The sequence below is a fragment of the Schistocerca americana genome, chromosome 1 (genome assembly GCF_021461395.2).
Source record: "Schistocerca americana isolate TAMUIC-IGC-003095 chromosome 1, iqSchAmer2.1, whole genome shotgun sequence".
NCBI classification, from domain to species: domain Eukaryota; kingdom Metazoa; phylum Arthropoda; class Insecta; order Orthoptera; family Acrididae; genus Schistocerca; species Schistocerca americana.
The window spans coordinates 387,129,717-387,145,527 of record NC_060119.1 but is presented as its reverse complement, the minus strand read 5'-3'; the positions used below and the strand labels follow the sequence as shown (position 1 = coordinate 387,145,527).

The 15,811-nt window shown below is 39.9% G+C and overlaps 1 protein-coding gene across 1 annotated transcript in view; it reads left to right on the top strand.

Moving 5' to 3' along the window:
- Positions 1 to 15,811, top strand: part of LOC124601606 (splicing factor 3B subunit 2) — a 99,831-nt gene that overhangs the window by 22,073 nt on the left and 61,947 nt on the right. Inside the window, exon 5 of the mRNA XM_047136257.1 lies at positions 14,838 to 15,201. Coding sequence (XP_046992213.1) covers positions 14,838 to 15,201 — 364 coding nt within the window. The remainder of the gene's footprint in view (positions 1 to 14,837; positions 15,202 to 15,811) is intronic.

Sequence of the window (15,811 nt, the reverse complement as noted above, 5' to 3'; positions counted from 1 at the left end):
TTTGGAGATTTCTGTTCAAGCCAAATATGCTCAGCAAGGGATGGAACATTTGAACAGTACGTTCAATATCGGCTTTTAAGTGCTCCGGTGCTATGTTGTCTAGGTCTGGAGCCTTTGCATTCTTTAGGATTCTCAAAACAATCCTAATTTTGTCCATTGTGGCGCACTGCAGATTTATATCTTGATCTTCTTCAATGTTAGCAGAGTAATTTACTGGCGGTTTCTGATTGTAACAATTTATTAACACTTCGCCGTCCTCACGTTTCGTAGAAATTGATTCGCTTGGCACCAGCAACGCTAATTTGGATTACTTGGCTTTTCGCCGGCCATTCTTGACATTATCGGGGGATTACAAATTGCTAAGTTTTACTAATCTCGTCATTAGTTGTCATAAGTTCTCAATCCTGTTTCCCTGCTTTCATGAAATTTCAGAAATATACATACGTAAATAAATACAAAATTAGTTTGTTTCAAATATTTGTTTATTTAAATTTTTTGAAAAGATAATCAATTACAAATTGCACTTTGAAAACCCGGTGGGCATTATCTGGTTTGTTGTTGTTGTCGGGAAAGTTTAAATATGATAATATTTATCTGAATCGGTTGCGGGACATGGTTTTGTGAAATATCGGTGTGCTTGTCAACAGATTCATTGATCAATAATCATGATCCTTGCTTTCTTTGCAGGTCCCATAAGAATAGCAAACCATTTCCTAAGTTTGGGCCCCGTAACGTCGATAAATTTGGCATTTTTTTTAAATCCAGTTTCCTTCTATTGCAGCTTTGAGTGTAGTACTCCTTGGTTTCTTTGCTAATATATTCAAATAGATCGTTCCCAATATATATAATTCTACGATATCCTCTATGCTCTGTGTATCTTTGGGAAATATGTTTGGACCCGGAGGTCCTTCAAATTTATTATTGGTCCTCGGTAAATCAGTCTGACCGCTGTGCACTGATACCATGCACATGACACCACTGTGGTGTCGCCAGCCGTTGACCGCTATTTTGTGCACGACACCATTGTGATGTCGCTGGACGGCAGAGTGTTAATACATTAAGCAAACTACATAAATTGCACACATAAAGCTCGAAACATGGAATAAAATAAATCATAGCATCTGTAGTTGCCCATAACAACACAAAAGATATTCACACACCAGGGAAGCACAGATTGTAAAATCCCCCCCCCCCCCCCCCCCCCCCCCCCCCAGAATTATGCCTGCAAGAAAGATACACACACACACACACACACACACACACACACACACACACACACACACACACACACACAGAGCAAAAAACTACTTTCTCAGTCCAAAATCTTGCAAGTACCAGATGATGGCGTGCCTTCGTCAGAGATTTTGTCATCGTATCTGCCAGCATTTGGTCTGAAGGTATGTGCTCCACAGTAATTTGTGCTGACTGTTTTTTCCCCTATGAAGTGGTGTCTTGTATCTATACGTTTAGTTCAACTCTTATAGCCGCTAGTCTTAGACAGGTCAATTGCTGCCTTGTTGTCACATAATAGTTTGACACGGTCTTTTTTGGGGTTTGGTGATATTTCATTGCGTAGCCTTTGAAGCCATAGTCTCCTGACATGCTGAGGTCAGAGCCATATATTCTGCCTCAGTTGTAGATAAGGCCACTGTTGGCTGTTTCTTACACTGACAAGATATTACTGCTCCTTGAGATTTAAAGAGATATCCAGTTGTTGACTTCCTGTCTTCAGAATCTCTGTCCCAATCTGCATCACAGTAACCTACTATGTGACAGTCCTCTGATTTGGAAAACAAAAGTTTCATATCCTTAGTACCTTTTAGATATCTGGAGATTCTTTTCGACTGCTTGCCAGTGCGATATGCGAGGATTATTACAAAAATGGCTAACAATTCCTATCTGAATGGATAGGTCCGGCCTTGTTCCTAATTGAACATACATTAAACTACCTATTGCTTCACGATAGGGTATGTTCTTTATAGCTTCTTGCTCTTGTTCTGTTTTTGGACACATATCTTGAGTGAACATCTGATTATTGTCCAGTGGTGTACATATTGGATTGCACTCTTTCATATTAAATCTGTTAAGAATTTGTTCTACATAGTGTGTCTGATCCATCCACAAATAACCTTCCTTGGGGTTCCTAGTAATTCGGATGCCTAAACAGTTAGTAATTTTGTTGCCTAAACAGTTTGTAACTTCACCAAGATCTTTCAGCATAAACTTTTTCTATTTTAAAAGCATCTCTGTCTTGTGAATTGTTACTAATAATGAGCATATCGTCCACATAAAAAGCAACTATTAAAATGTCTGAACCTTGATTTTTATAATAGACACAAGGGTTAGCTGTTGACCTTTTGAAGTTTAGATTTATAATTGTACCATCTAATTTCAAGTTCCAGCAGCAACCACCTTGCTTCAATTCATATACTGCCTTTTTCGTCTTTTTATACCATTATCTTTCACTGTATTTGCAACTGGATCTACTTCTGGAACTTTCGCATAAATCTCTTCATGTAAGTCACCTTGTAAGAAAGCTGTGACAACATCTAAGTGATCAATGTCAAGGTCATATTTAGCAGCCATAGCAAATAATTACCTTTATGAGTTATATCTTACGACTGGTGCATACGTTTCATCATAGTCCAGGCCTTGCTTCTGAGCACAACCTTTTATCACTAGCCGTGCTTTATAGCGTACAAAGAGACCTTTCATATCTTTCTTTATTTTAAACACCCATTTTTCTTTTAATGGCTTTTTATCTGAAGGTCAATCAGCAGACTCCCACATGCGGTTCTCTTTGTGAGATTGTAACTCGTCTTGTATTGCCTTCCGTCAGTTTCCGTCATTGTCTGACAACATCGCTTCTTCTAATGTCAAAGGATTGGAGTCAGTTGACTGTTTAGACTGATAAGTTAGAAAGTCATGCAGTTTCTTTGGCTTTGGGATTCTCGATGACCTTCATATTTGCTGCAGTTGCTCATTATCATTAATTGGATCGTCTGGACTTGTTTCGTCATTGCTCCTAGTATTCATTGAACTACTACTTGATGTTACAGTCTCAGGTTCAGTTTCAGTATCTTCTAATTCAGTTGTAGTTACTTCATCTTACTTCATCTCTTTCAGTGGGAGAAACGGTCGACTTGGTTCATTTGACTCAGTTCCCTCTTTACACTGTTTCGAAGTATCTTCATCAAAAATCACATGTCTCTGACAGTTAGGTTCAGAAAGTATGTATGCTTTTCAATCGTCACAGTATCCTACCAAAATACACTCAACACTTTTTTGTCCCATTTTTGTCTGTTGGCTCTTGGAATGTGAGCATATGTCTTACTTCCAAATATTCTAAGATGCTTAAGATTCGGCTTCTTGTTTGTCCAAGCTTCCTCTGGGGTCTTGTTCTTTAGTGAATTAGTTGGGGACCTGTTAATTAAATAAACTGTAGTGGATACTGCTTGTGTGCAGAATTTATTTGGCAAATTTGCTACAGAGAGCAGGCATCTTGCTTTTTCTACTATTGCAAGGCTGTAACCCTCACCACTCCATTTAGTTCTGGTGTATATGGCACTGTAGTCTGATGTCAGATTCCTTCCTTTCTGAAAAATGTTATCAGATTATCATTCACATATTCTGTGCCATTATCGGTGCGTAGAGTGCAGATCTTTTTTCCAGTTTGCATTTCTAGTAGATTTTTGAAGTCTAATATCAGTTGTGCAACTTGATGTTTATTTCTGAGGAAATACAAAAAAAAAATGGTTCAAATGGCTCTGAGCACTATGGGACTCAACTGCTGTGGTCATAAGTCCCCTAGAACTTAGAACTACTTAAACCTAACTAACCTAAGGACAGCACACAACACCCAGCCATCACGAGGCAGAGAAAATCCCTGACCCCGCCGGGATTCGAACCCGGGAACCCGGGCGTGGGAAGTGAGAACGCTACCGCACGACCACGAGATGCGGGCGAGGAAATACACAAATACTTTTCTGGACTAATTGTCTATTAGAGTAAGGAAGTATTTGGCTCCTCCATCTGATCTAGTTTGCATTGGCCCACACAAATCTGAGTGAACTAGCTCGAGAATTCCTTTGGCTCTTGAGCTAGATCGTGGAAAAGGAAGTATTGTTTGTTTTCCCTCTAAGCAAATTGCACAGGGAGTATTTATTGTTCCCTTATATGAAATTCCACTAGCCAGGCCATTACAAAGCGCTTCCATAGCTTAGAATGCATATGGCCTGTTCTTTTATGCCACAAGTCTGCACTATTTGCCTGCAGTATAGATTTTGCTTCAAAATTTTGATCATATGCTTCGTCTAGTCGGTACATTCCGTTTGCTAATGATGCACTAGTAACCATATTTTTGCATGCATAGTAAATAAGACAACCTTGTTTGTCAAATAAAGTCGAATGACCTTTTTCTGCTATTTTACTAACAGACAGTAGATTTGTGCTTAGCTGAGGCACATATCCTCTACTTTGATTCTAGCTCTCTTGTTACCAGTGAGAACATCTACAAATAAAGATCATATACCTTTTACGGGTAAGTTTTCATTATTTGCTATTAAAACTTGTGAGCCTGTCAATGCTTCAACACTACTTTCATTACAAGGATATTTAGACGTGCGCTGATGTGCGTGAGTCTATGTACCATTCTGCCCGTGTATCTTTACCTGCAGCTGCTGTTGTGAGAAATGTCTGGTAGCTTGCTGTCTTGGCCGAAGTTTTTTCGTTGCTTTTCTTCTTGCTGCGACAGTTTTTAGGCAGATGCCTGTACTTGTAGCAGTTGTAGCACCTGGGACCCTTTTTTAATATTACATCACTCTTTTTCTTGTTGACTCGCAGAGCAGCATCGCTAATCGATTGTTTATTACAAGCTTCATCGTTTATTTCTTGCAGTAATTTATTTTTATGGAGGCTCCTGTGATCAGCATGTTTAAATTTTCTAAGCTCATAACCATAGGCTTATATTCGTCTGGTAATCCTGCAAGCAGAATACACTGAATCCATTCTTCTTTCACTTCAAAATTCAAGCCATTTAGTTTTTGTGACGTGGAAATTATCTTCGACACATATTCTTTTGCTGACGAACAATTCTCCAGCCTGGTTGACAGTAACGTTTTTAATAACTCTATCCTTCTGAAGAGACCAGAATCTTCATAGACTTGCTTTAGCTTGTCCCACGCTTCTTTTACTGTAGATGTATCTTCCAAGTGAACATATATCGACGGATGGACGGAGAGTATAATTTTGGCTCTTGCTGTACAAACTTTAGTTGCATCCTGTACTTCGCCACTGACGCATCCTCACAATTGTTCAGTTCTAAATATGTTCGCATAGCGAACTGCCAGGTACTGTAGTTTTCTCTTCCCATCAGTTTTTCGATCATAGGTAATGAATTGGTATTTATTGGCATCATGATTTTAGCGATAACATTGTTCCAAATTACTGCGCGCTGCTGCTAATTTTCCTGAGCCTGTGATCTCATAATTTTTTTTTTTTTTTAGAATATTACGCTGATTTGTAATTCTGGGCCCATAACCTGTTAGCAGAGTAATTTATGGGCAGTTTCTGATTGGAACAATTTATTAATAGATTAAGCAAACTACATGAATTACTACATAAAGCTCAATACACGGAATAAAGTACCATCGTAGTGTGCATAGTTGCCCATAGCAACGTGAAAGATATTCACACACCAGGGAAGCATAGATTCTAAAATCCCACATTCAACTTCCTCTGGAACATCTCTTACCTGTTCCTCTTGGTCGTCTTCAGAATTTAACAGTTCCTTGAAGTACTTCTCCCATCTCTGTAGCTGTGCCTGTTGAGTTGTAAGCATCACCTCATCATTGTTCTTATCTGGTCCTTCACGTCTTCATTGATTACCGTTCGGTTATATTGTAGAGCTCTTTCATATTTCCTTGTCTTGCTGCCTTTTCTGCTAACTTCGCTTGCTCCTCTGTCCATTTTCTTTTATCTCGACATACACATATTTTCACTTTTTTGTTAACTTCCATGTATTCTTTATGTGCTTCACTCTTCTGTACCCTTTGTCCTCCAAAGATTTAACTGAAGTTTTAGTTCCTTCATGTGGCTGATTTCATTCGGAGAGACATTCCTTCCTTTGATGTGCCTTACATCCTAAGATTTTTTTCAACCTGTTTCAGTTCCCTCTTCCCTAAAGTTTTTTGCAGACAGGACCTGGAATTTGTTTTGTAGTTCAAGGGCAAATGTTTCTTTGATCTGTTAGTCTTTTAACCTTACCACATATATTTTCTTGCTCCTGTGATTGAGCTTGGCTCTATTTTCCGCTGTCTTGAGTCCTAATTCCTCTAAAATTAGGTGGTGGTCATGTCCAACATCTGCTCCTCTTCTACTTCTGACATCTAACAGTGTGTGTCGAAACTTGCGGCTTATGGCTAAGTGGTCTATTTGATTTTCAGTAATGTGGTTTGGAGAAACCCACGCTATCTTATTGCAGTTATGATGTGGAAACAATGTGCCTCCAATGATTAGGTCATGTTCAGCACAACAGTTCACCACTTACATTTCTGATCCCCATGCCATGCTTGCCCATGATATGTTCAAGCCCTTCATTTTCCGGACCAACTTTTGCGTGCAAGTCAGTCCATTAAGCTCTGTATAAAATGCATCTTTTAATTCTCCTTTAGCTATTTCTGTAGGTGCGTAGCATTGAATTACAGTGACATATCACACTTTTCTTTTAAAGCGTGTGGTTTTTATCCATTCTGAGACTGGTTTGCACTCTGGTAAGCTCTTCTTGCTGCTTTTAGAGAGTAAGAGCCCTACCTCATTTCTGTGCATCGCGTCCTCACCTGTCTGACCCGCATACAGCAGCACTCCACCATTTTGGGTTTGGAATCCCTCAGATTCTGACCACCTTATTTCGCTTAGTCCGAATATATCTAGTCGGTAGCTCTCCATCTGTTTTTCAACTGTCTTAGCCTTCCTGCCTCTCTCAACATCCTTACATTCCAAAAACCAATACGGGTTTTCCTTTTCAAGCGAAATGTCATATCCTTAAGATTCATCCGGCTGTTGCTCCTTTTAGTTTCTGTGATATGCGTTTTTTGGTAGTGCGGGTTATCAGCCCACAACCCCGAGTGTCCTGGTGGGGCTGCCATCTCATGGCATGGACGTCTGCCATGGTTTTACTTCAGGGCCTTATGCCTTAGATAGTTTGTCTTCACTGCGACTACAGAACGCTATCCGTCCCTTCGCAGCAAGGCCTATGTGCCTCACCACTGTCCTGGTTTCCAAGGATCTTCTGCTGTCCACATTAGGGGTCTGTGCGTGCTGCCACATAATCACAGAGAGTAAAAGGAAAGGAAGGGAGAGTAGGGGATGGGATAGGACAGGACAGCACAGGACACTAGATGGGACGTTGTGAGACACACTTCGTCTGGATTCTCTAAAGAGACCTGTCCGGCTTGGGAGGCCCTGCCAGCAGTTAGACTACCACCAGTATAGCCCTCCACTTCATGGGATCAACAAACCCACTCGCCCACGCGGACAGTGTTTCCTTAAGGCAGTGTCTCCTGAGGAGGGTTGAAACAAATTGAAGAAACGATTTCAGTGTTCTTCATCAGAAAAATGCAGACTAACTACTCCTTCTCCAGAAAATGCAAGGCCTCACACAAGTCTGCACACCTGAGTGGAGCTCACAAAACTTAGTTGGAGTGTTCTTTCTCATCCACCCTGTAGCCCTAATCTCACTCCTTCTAACTTCCATCTATTTGGTCCAGTGAGGGGTGCACTTCACTGAAGCAGTATGTGGATGATGGGGAAGTTATTGATTCAGCGAAATGTTGGCTCAGGCATCGACCAATAGAGTGGTACCACGTGGGCATAAAGGCCCTCCCAGCCAGGGGGTGTAGGACTGTTACATTGAATGGAGATTATGTTGAAAAGTAGGGTTTTGTAGCCAAAAGAGTTGGGAATAATATTGTGTATTGGAATCCTGAATAAAACCAACCCACTTTCAGAAAAAAGTATTGCATTACTTATTGAACACCTCTTGTGCAACTTATACAAAATAGATGCGTGTTTCAAAGTTTCACTGTCCTACAAAGTAGTCACCAGCATTGTGTATCTATCTTTGCTAGCAGAGTGGGAATCATAAGTTACCCTTAGCAGTGCCAGTTCTCTTGGTAGCTCAAGGAGAGTGGTCTGTTGTGCAGTGAAACTCCCTAACAAGTTCTGAAGCAAACTTGATGGAGTGCTTCCTTCAGACTTAGGAGTCAAGGTCCAGAGTGTGTGGTGGATGATACAGCACATCCCAGTTCCATCAAAGAAATCGATCACAATTTGCAACTTCAAGCCCCAGCATGCCCTGCAAAATGACAGGTGGGTCCTGCAAAAAATGATGTCGCTTATTTCTCTAGGCTGGTCACAGGCTGCTTTCTAAAAATGGACAGCTTAGAAAAAGAAGTGGTGACACTTCATGCAGGATCCTCCCATCATTTTGCAGGACAGCGCTTGGGAACATATACAGACCAAGTGTGATTGACTTGTTCAGTTGAGGGAGCTGGAAAATGCTGTTCCACCTGCCACAGTTCCGGATATAAGCTCTTATGACTTGAACTTGATTCCTGGGATGAAGGAATCACTTCAAGGCATTCACTTTAGAACTGTTAGAGAAATTCATTGGACAATAGACTACTCCACTCAAACTATCAACAGAACTGGTGCTACTAAGTGTATCCTACATCTTCCCAATCACTGGCAATGGGATACACACAGTGCTGGTGACCACTTCTTAGAAGAGTGCAATTTTGAAATGTGTCTGTTGTGTATAAGTTGTAAATAAATAATTACCACTATTAATGTTCTGACCCTCGTATATGTATGTCTACAATTAAGTCTACATCTATACTCCACAAGCCACCTTTGTGTACCACTGTCACTTGCCCCCTTTCCTTTCTCAGTCATGAATATTTCATGGGAAGAACAATTGCTGTTAAGCCTCTGGGTGGACTTGAATGTCCAATTTCATCTTCATGGTCTTTTCATGAGTTATACGTAGTAGGAGGCAATATATGAGGGTCATTCAATAATTAGAGAGACAAATTGATCTGGGGAAAAAACTGTTAGTAAGATAAGTTTGGTACTTTTATGCCTTTAAGTTGGTATCACTGGGATAAGCACTGATCAGCTGATGTATCAACAATGTTTTGTTTATAACCTCAAAAATACATTTCAAGATGGCGAGTCCACTTGAAATGTCCACATTAGTTGAACAACTTTCTGTTATTCGTTTTTTTAATTGCTGAAGGTGAGAAACCAGTGAGTATATACTTTAGAATGCCTAAAGTTTATGGTGAAGGTTGTATGAATCATGCAAATTTTTACAGGTGGGTAGAGCAGTTCGAAAATGGCCGCAACTCGGTGACTGATGAACACTGTTCTGTCCGACCAGTTGCAGTTTTAACTCCCTCACTTTGAAAGTCGAATGGATGACATTACTTGTGGCGACCGCTGTGTGACTGTGGAAATGATACTTGATGAGGTTCAAATTAGAACTACTACTGTTCATAACATTATCTGTAACAAGCTGAAGTACCGCAAAACCTGAGCAAGATGGGTCCCAAAGGAGTTGATGCAGCTACATAAGGAAACAAGGTTGAGAGTGTGCACAGAGCTAAAGGAACGTTATGAAAGAGAAGGCGAGCTCTTCCTCAACAAAATTTTAACTTGTGATGAAACTTGGGTTCACTGTTACGAGCCAGAATCAAAAAGACAAAGTACGGAGTCGAAGGACACCAACTCACCTGTCAAAAGAAAAAATACAAAAACCAAGCATCAGCAGTAAGTCATTTTGACTGTGTTTTGGGATGCTGAAGGTCCAGTTTTTTGTGATTATCTCGAAGAGCAGTGTGCAATTAGCAGACAGTATTACTCAGATTTGCTTTTAAACGAGGTGAAGCCAACCATGAGAGAAAGTGGAGAGGTGCGATTATCCAGCAAGACAATGCACGTCCTCATATTGCTCAACTAACCCATGAAACCTTCGACAAAATGGGCTGGGAAGTACTGCCTCATCCCCCTTACAGTCCTGATTTAGCACCTAGTGATTTCCATTTGTTTGGTGCACTGAAGGAGGCATTACTTGGGAAGAAGTTCCAGGACAGCGAGGACATGAAAAAGTTTGTGGGAAATTGCTTCAAACATAAATAGTTCTTTGCAGCCAGAATAAAAACACTTGTAGCCCATTGGAACAAGTACATAAATGTTCAAGGGGATTATGTTTAAAAGTAAAAAAAGTATTGTTTTGTAAAAATAAACACTTTTTCTCCAGACCTATTTATCTCTTTTAATTACTGAATGACCCTCGTACTTGTTGACTCTTCTAAAAGCTTACAATCTTAGAACTTTAACAATGAAACACATTATGATATAGAATGCTTCTCTTGCAGTGTCTCTCACCGGTGATGGTTGATCATCTCTGTGACGCATTTGAGCTTACTGAATGAAACTGTAATGAAACGTGTCACTGTTCTTTGTATCTTCTCGAGCTCCACATCAATCCTATCTGATACACGTCCCATACTGACTAGAAATATTAAAGTATTGGTCAAATGAGTATTTTGCAAGCTACTTCCGTTCTGATGAACCTCAATCTAGCATGTCCCTAAAACAAAGATGATGCGACTTACCAAGCGCTGGCAGGTCGATAGAAACACAAACAGACACATACATACACACAAAATTCAAGCTTTCGCAACAAACTGTTGCTCATCAGGAAAGAGGGAGGGATATCCATCCACACATATACAGACACAAGCAGACATGAGCTATATATAAACAAAGATGATGAGACTTACCAAACAAAAGTGCTAGCAGGTTGATAGACACTCAAACATACACACAAAATTCTAGCTTTCGCAACCAACAGTTGCTTCGTCAGGAAAGTGGGAAAGACGAAAGGATGTGGGTTTTAAGGGAGAGGGTAAGGAGTCATTCCAATCCCGGGAGCGGAAAGACTTACCTTAGGGGGAAAAAAGGACGGGTATACACTCGCGCGCGCACACACACACACACACACACACACACACACACACACACACATATCCATCCGCACATACACAGACACATATCTTGTGTCTTACCTTAGGGGGAAAAAAGGACGGGTATACACTCGCACACACACACATATCCATCCGCACATACACAGACACATATCTTGTGTGTGTGTGTGTGTGTGTGTGTGTGTGTGTGTGTGTGTGTGTGTGTCTATATATATAAGTTGAAGTCAGTTGCCAGTCCCCGCACCAACCATCAGTCTTCTGCAGGTCTGCCTGCATTTTGCTACAATTTTCTATCATCACGATTTCTCTGTATACAACAGCATCAACCAGAAAAAGCCACATGGAACTTCCAACATTATTGACTAGGTCATTTATATATATTGTGAAAAAGTTTTGGTCCTGTAACACTCCTCTGGGGCACACCCGAAGTTACTTTTATGTCTAAAGACTTCTCTTCATTGGGAATGACATGTTGTGTTCTGTTTGCTATAAACTCTTCAGTCCAACCACACAGTTGGGCTGATGTTTTGTACATTGACATTTTGCTTATAAGGCTGCAGTGTGGTGAGCTGAGTTTCGCAAAACCATTGTTTTCAGAACCCACATATCCCAAAATTCTACAGCCAACCATTACCAGAATTAGAGGGGTATAGTTTTGTACATCTGTTGAATGACCTGTCTAGGAAACAGGAATGACCTGTACTTTTTTCCAATCATAAGGAACACTTTGGTCCTCCAAATACCTGCGGTATGCTACTGGTATCCTTTCAAGTCCAGTGACCTTCCTTTTGTTGAGCTGTTTCAGTTGCTTTTGTGTCCCACAATCATTTATTTTGATATCAGCCATTTTGTCATTTGTGTGATGATTTAAAAGAGGCACTACAGTGCAATATTCCCCTGTGAAACAGTTTTGGAATAATGTGTTTAGGAATTTGGTGTTTTCTGTGTCGTCCTCTGTTTCACAGCCTTTATGCTCAAGGAGTGTCCGGACAGTTGGCTCCAATCTTTTTACTGATTTAACATATGACCAAAACCTCTTAGGAGTTTCTATCAAATTGGTAGACAGAATTTTTCTTTTGAATTCGTTGAACACTTTACACATGGGTGTCATTATGCTAATTTTGGCTTCATTAAACTTTAATGTGTCTTTGAGACTTTGACTACATTTAAATTTGCAGTGAAACACTCTTTGCTTTCGTGAAAGTTTTTGAACGTGACTGTTGAACCACAGTGGGTCTTTTCCAACATTCACAACTTTGCTTTGCACATACCTATCTAAAGCATGTTGTACAGTGCTCTTGAACTTTGTCAATTGATACTCAAAGTTGCTAGTGCCGAAGATGAAATTTTCAAGCTGACCACTCAGGTAATCTGTTTCTTGTCACTTTTGCTGAGCAGGAAGATCTTCCTGTGTTTCTTTGTATTCCAATTTACAGCTGTATTCATTGATGCTGTAATGGCCTTGTGATCACTGGTTGACTGTTCTACTCGGAGTTGAAAAAGTTTGGGTCCATTCTTCACTAGCTGGTCTAAGATATTATCTTCACGAGTCGGTTATCTGATTAACTGCTCTATGAAATTTTTGGATAAAGCGCTTAGAACTATTTCACATGATCTTTTATCTCTCTCACCCACCCTAATCACTTGAGTCTCCCAGTCTATAGCTGGTAAGTTAAAATCTCCATTTAAAACTACAACATGGCCAAAAAATTTACATGCAATATTCTCAAAGTTTGCTCTCAACTGTTATGCCACTAGTACTGCATAGAGGGGTGGTCTCTAAAAGCATTCGATGTCCATGCCTTGATCCTCCTGTAACACTTGTCCTTGCCCAAATTATTTTGTAGGAGAATCTGTACTCAACCACTACCCTGGAACATGGTACTAATAGCAGGTTGGCTATCTAATGGTCTTCAGGGGCAACAAGTTTGATTTTTAAGTACTTTGAGTAATTATTGATCAAATTTAGCAATTTAAAATGCTGTCATAATATACTCATTAAGAGATATAATCTTATGTTGAAAGTTTAATGCATTAAACAAAGTATTACAGTTAAAAACTGTATGTTTGTCTTAAGGCAATGTAACTGACGGTGCACAAATAAATTGACTAAATTCATCCAGTATTTGAGAATGAGAGCACTTAGTAACTCCCAGTAAACTTTACACATAATTTCAAACTTTTACAAAACTTCATCTCACTGAGACTACTACCCCCCTCCCCAAAAAACAGACACACACACAATGATGAAAGGAAGAAATTTTGTTGCTTACTGTATTTTCGCTCTTTATGCAGTCAAACTTAAGCATCAGGGGTGGAGTTTAATTTACTACTTCTTTACTGTCAACTATATTTGCAACACAATTCGCAGACAATATCCACATACACCACTGTATGTACCTGAAAAATTATATCTCTGTATGATGCATAGTTCAGGAGAAATGTCATAAAGACTGAGATGCATGAAAAACTGGCTTTCGTTTAAAATGGAGCCCAAATTACCCAGACTATGGTCATCCAGTGCTGCGTAATAAGAGCACTTACCATCTTCCAGTTAACTTTAACAATAATTTCAAATCTTTACTAAAACTTTTCTCACTTATGTGCTGAACGCCAATTATTTGAAACACATAAACTCATTTGTAAGATAATCGGTAGTTTGAAGCTATTTTATGTAGGAGAGTTCAATTCTTCAAAGAATTGGGTGTTTACTGGGGAACAGTAAGCACTCGTCAAGAATGAGGTCGTGACCCCATACATAAAATACTACATGTTGCAACCTTTTGAGGAAAATTTGAGTTCTATACTTGAGTGCTATTCAGTGAGTGAGTGACAGATTACAAATCCAACAGTCCAGGATTGAATTCAAGGATTTATTTCTGTCATTCATCACATCTTTTCAGCTGTAGCAATGATTTGTTTCAATGTATACAGAACAGTACATTTACAGTGAATGACAGTTGATGATTGACCTGATGAAGAAACTACATAATGTTGCCATATTCAAGGTAGAGAGGCACAAATCACGGGCAAAGGATTCCATTGTGTTCACATACAAACGAAGTTTCTTCATAGTAACCAGATGTATTTGTGTTGAAGCTATGATGTGAAATTTATATGAGCAATTAAACAAAATATTTTTAACATAGATCAATGAAAATAATCAATTTTTGAAGATACATGTAATTGGACAGATAAAAAATCTACTCCCAAAGTGGCAGTGGGAGAACATGTATAAAAATTGTATTACGTATGCAAACTTTTGGAGCCATTGCCCCTTTCTGGCAGAAGGGTTGAAGGAGAAGGAAAAGGGGCGAAGAAGGAAAAGGACTGGTGAGGTTTAGGAAAAGGGGTAGAGGTCAGAAAAGTCACCCAGAACCCCAGGTCACGGTAGACTTACTGAACGGGGTGAGATCCTTCTGATCCTATCTGGTATGTCCCCATTGATTCCGGGTTCTGGGTGACTTTTCTGAACTCCACCCCTTCTCCTAAATCTCACCAGTCATTTTCCTTCACAGTTCTTCTTTCCCCTTCAACCCTTCTGCCAGAAGAATGAGTCACAGGCTCTGAAAGCTTGCATACATAATACTTTTTTTATATATGTGTTCTCCTGCTGCTGCTTGATGAGTAGAATTTTTATCTATTGAATTACATTGTGTTTTTCAAGGTAGATGGATGGATTTGTGATTATAACATTTCATTATGTTGACTCTGTTTTAATTTTGAAACATTTTGCAAATGCATAACTATATTTCTCTCATTATTTTAACCACCACTGTTTTACTATAGAGGAGCAAGAAGTTCCTGAGCCACCTCCTGCGCCAGTCATCAGCACCCCAGGCCTGAGAAATGTGTATGAAGGAGAAGAGGAAGATGAGGAGGAAGAAGAAGAAGAAGAAGAAGAGGAGGAGGAGGAGGAAGAAGAGGAAGAACAAGAACAGGAGAAAAAAATCAAGCCCAAAACTGTAGCCTCTGAACCTCCTGCACAGCAGGCTCAGCAGCCTCAGGCAGAACGACAAAGCAAGAACAAAAGGAAAAAGAAACGAAAGAAAAGAGCAAGACATAGGCAACAGGAACAGCAAAAGCAGAAGGCAGAGGCAAAAAAGCAGCCAGATAAGGAGACTGGTGAAAAAGAGCCTGACGTGGAAATAGAGTGAGTAACTATTTTCTTATTCATCATAGAGGGAAAACAGAAAGAAGATGTAAAATCTTTTCACCTTTATTGCAATGAGAACTATACAAATTGTGTTTCAGAAAGACATAATTAATTACTGTTGAAAAATTGGTAATGGAAACTTCTGGTGGTTTGTAGATTTGAGCATGTTGTGCTCAGGATGTGTGCCATTGAGTGGCCGACTCTGCTCTTTTTCCAAAGTTTGGTGGTACATTCATTCGAGTGGACAGCTGGTTGGTGGTAATCCCCTTGTAAAATACTGTGCAGAAATAGCAGCAGACTCAGTAAATGGACATGATTGCTTTCCCAGGTGTCACTGCCTCTGATGGGATAGGATAAACCTATAGGGGGACTGGAGTGGATGTATTGGGTGAATGTATCAGATGTTCCACAGAGAGATGACCAATTTGGCAAAAGGGTGGGAGCACATGTGGCATAGTGGTGGACTAGGATGTGGTGTAGATTACATGGGCAATATGACACCTCTTTGGGAGGGGTAGGATAAATTTTGGGTTGAATGTTCCTCATTTCCAGGTACAATGATGATTAGTTAAAAAGTCTGATGAAGGATACAGTTCAGTTATTACAT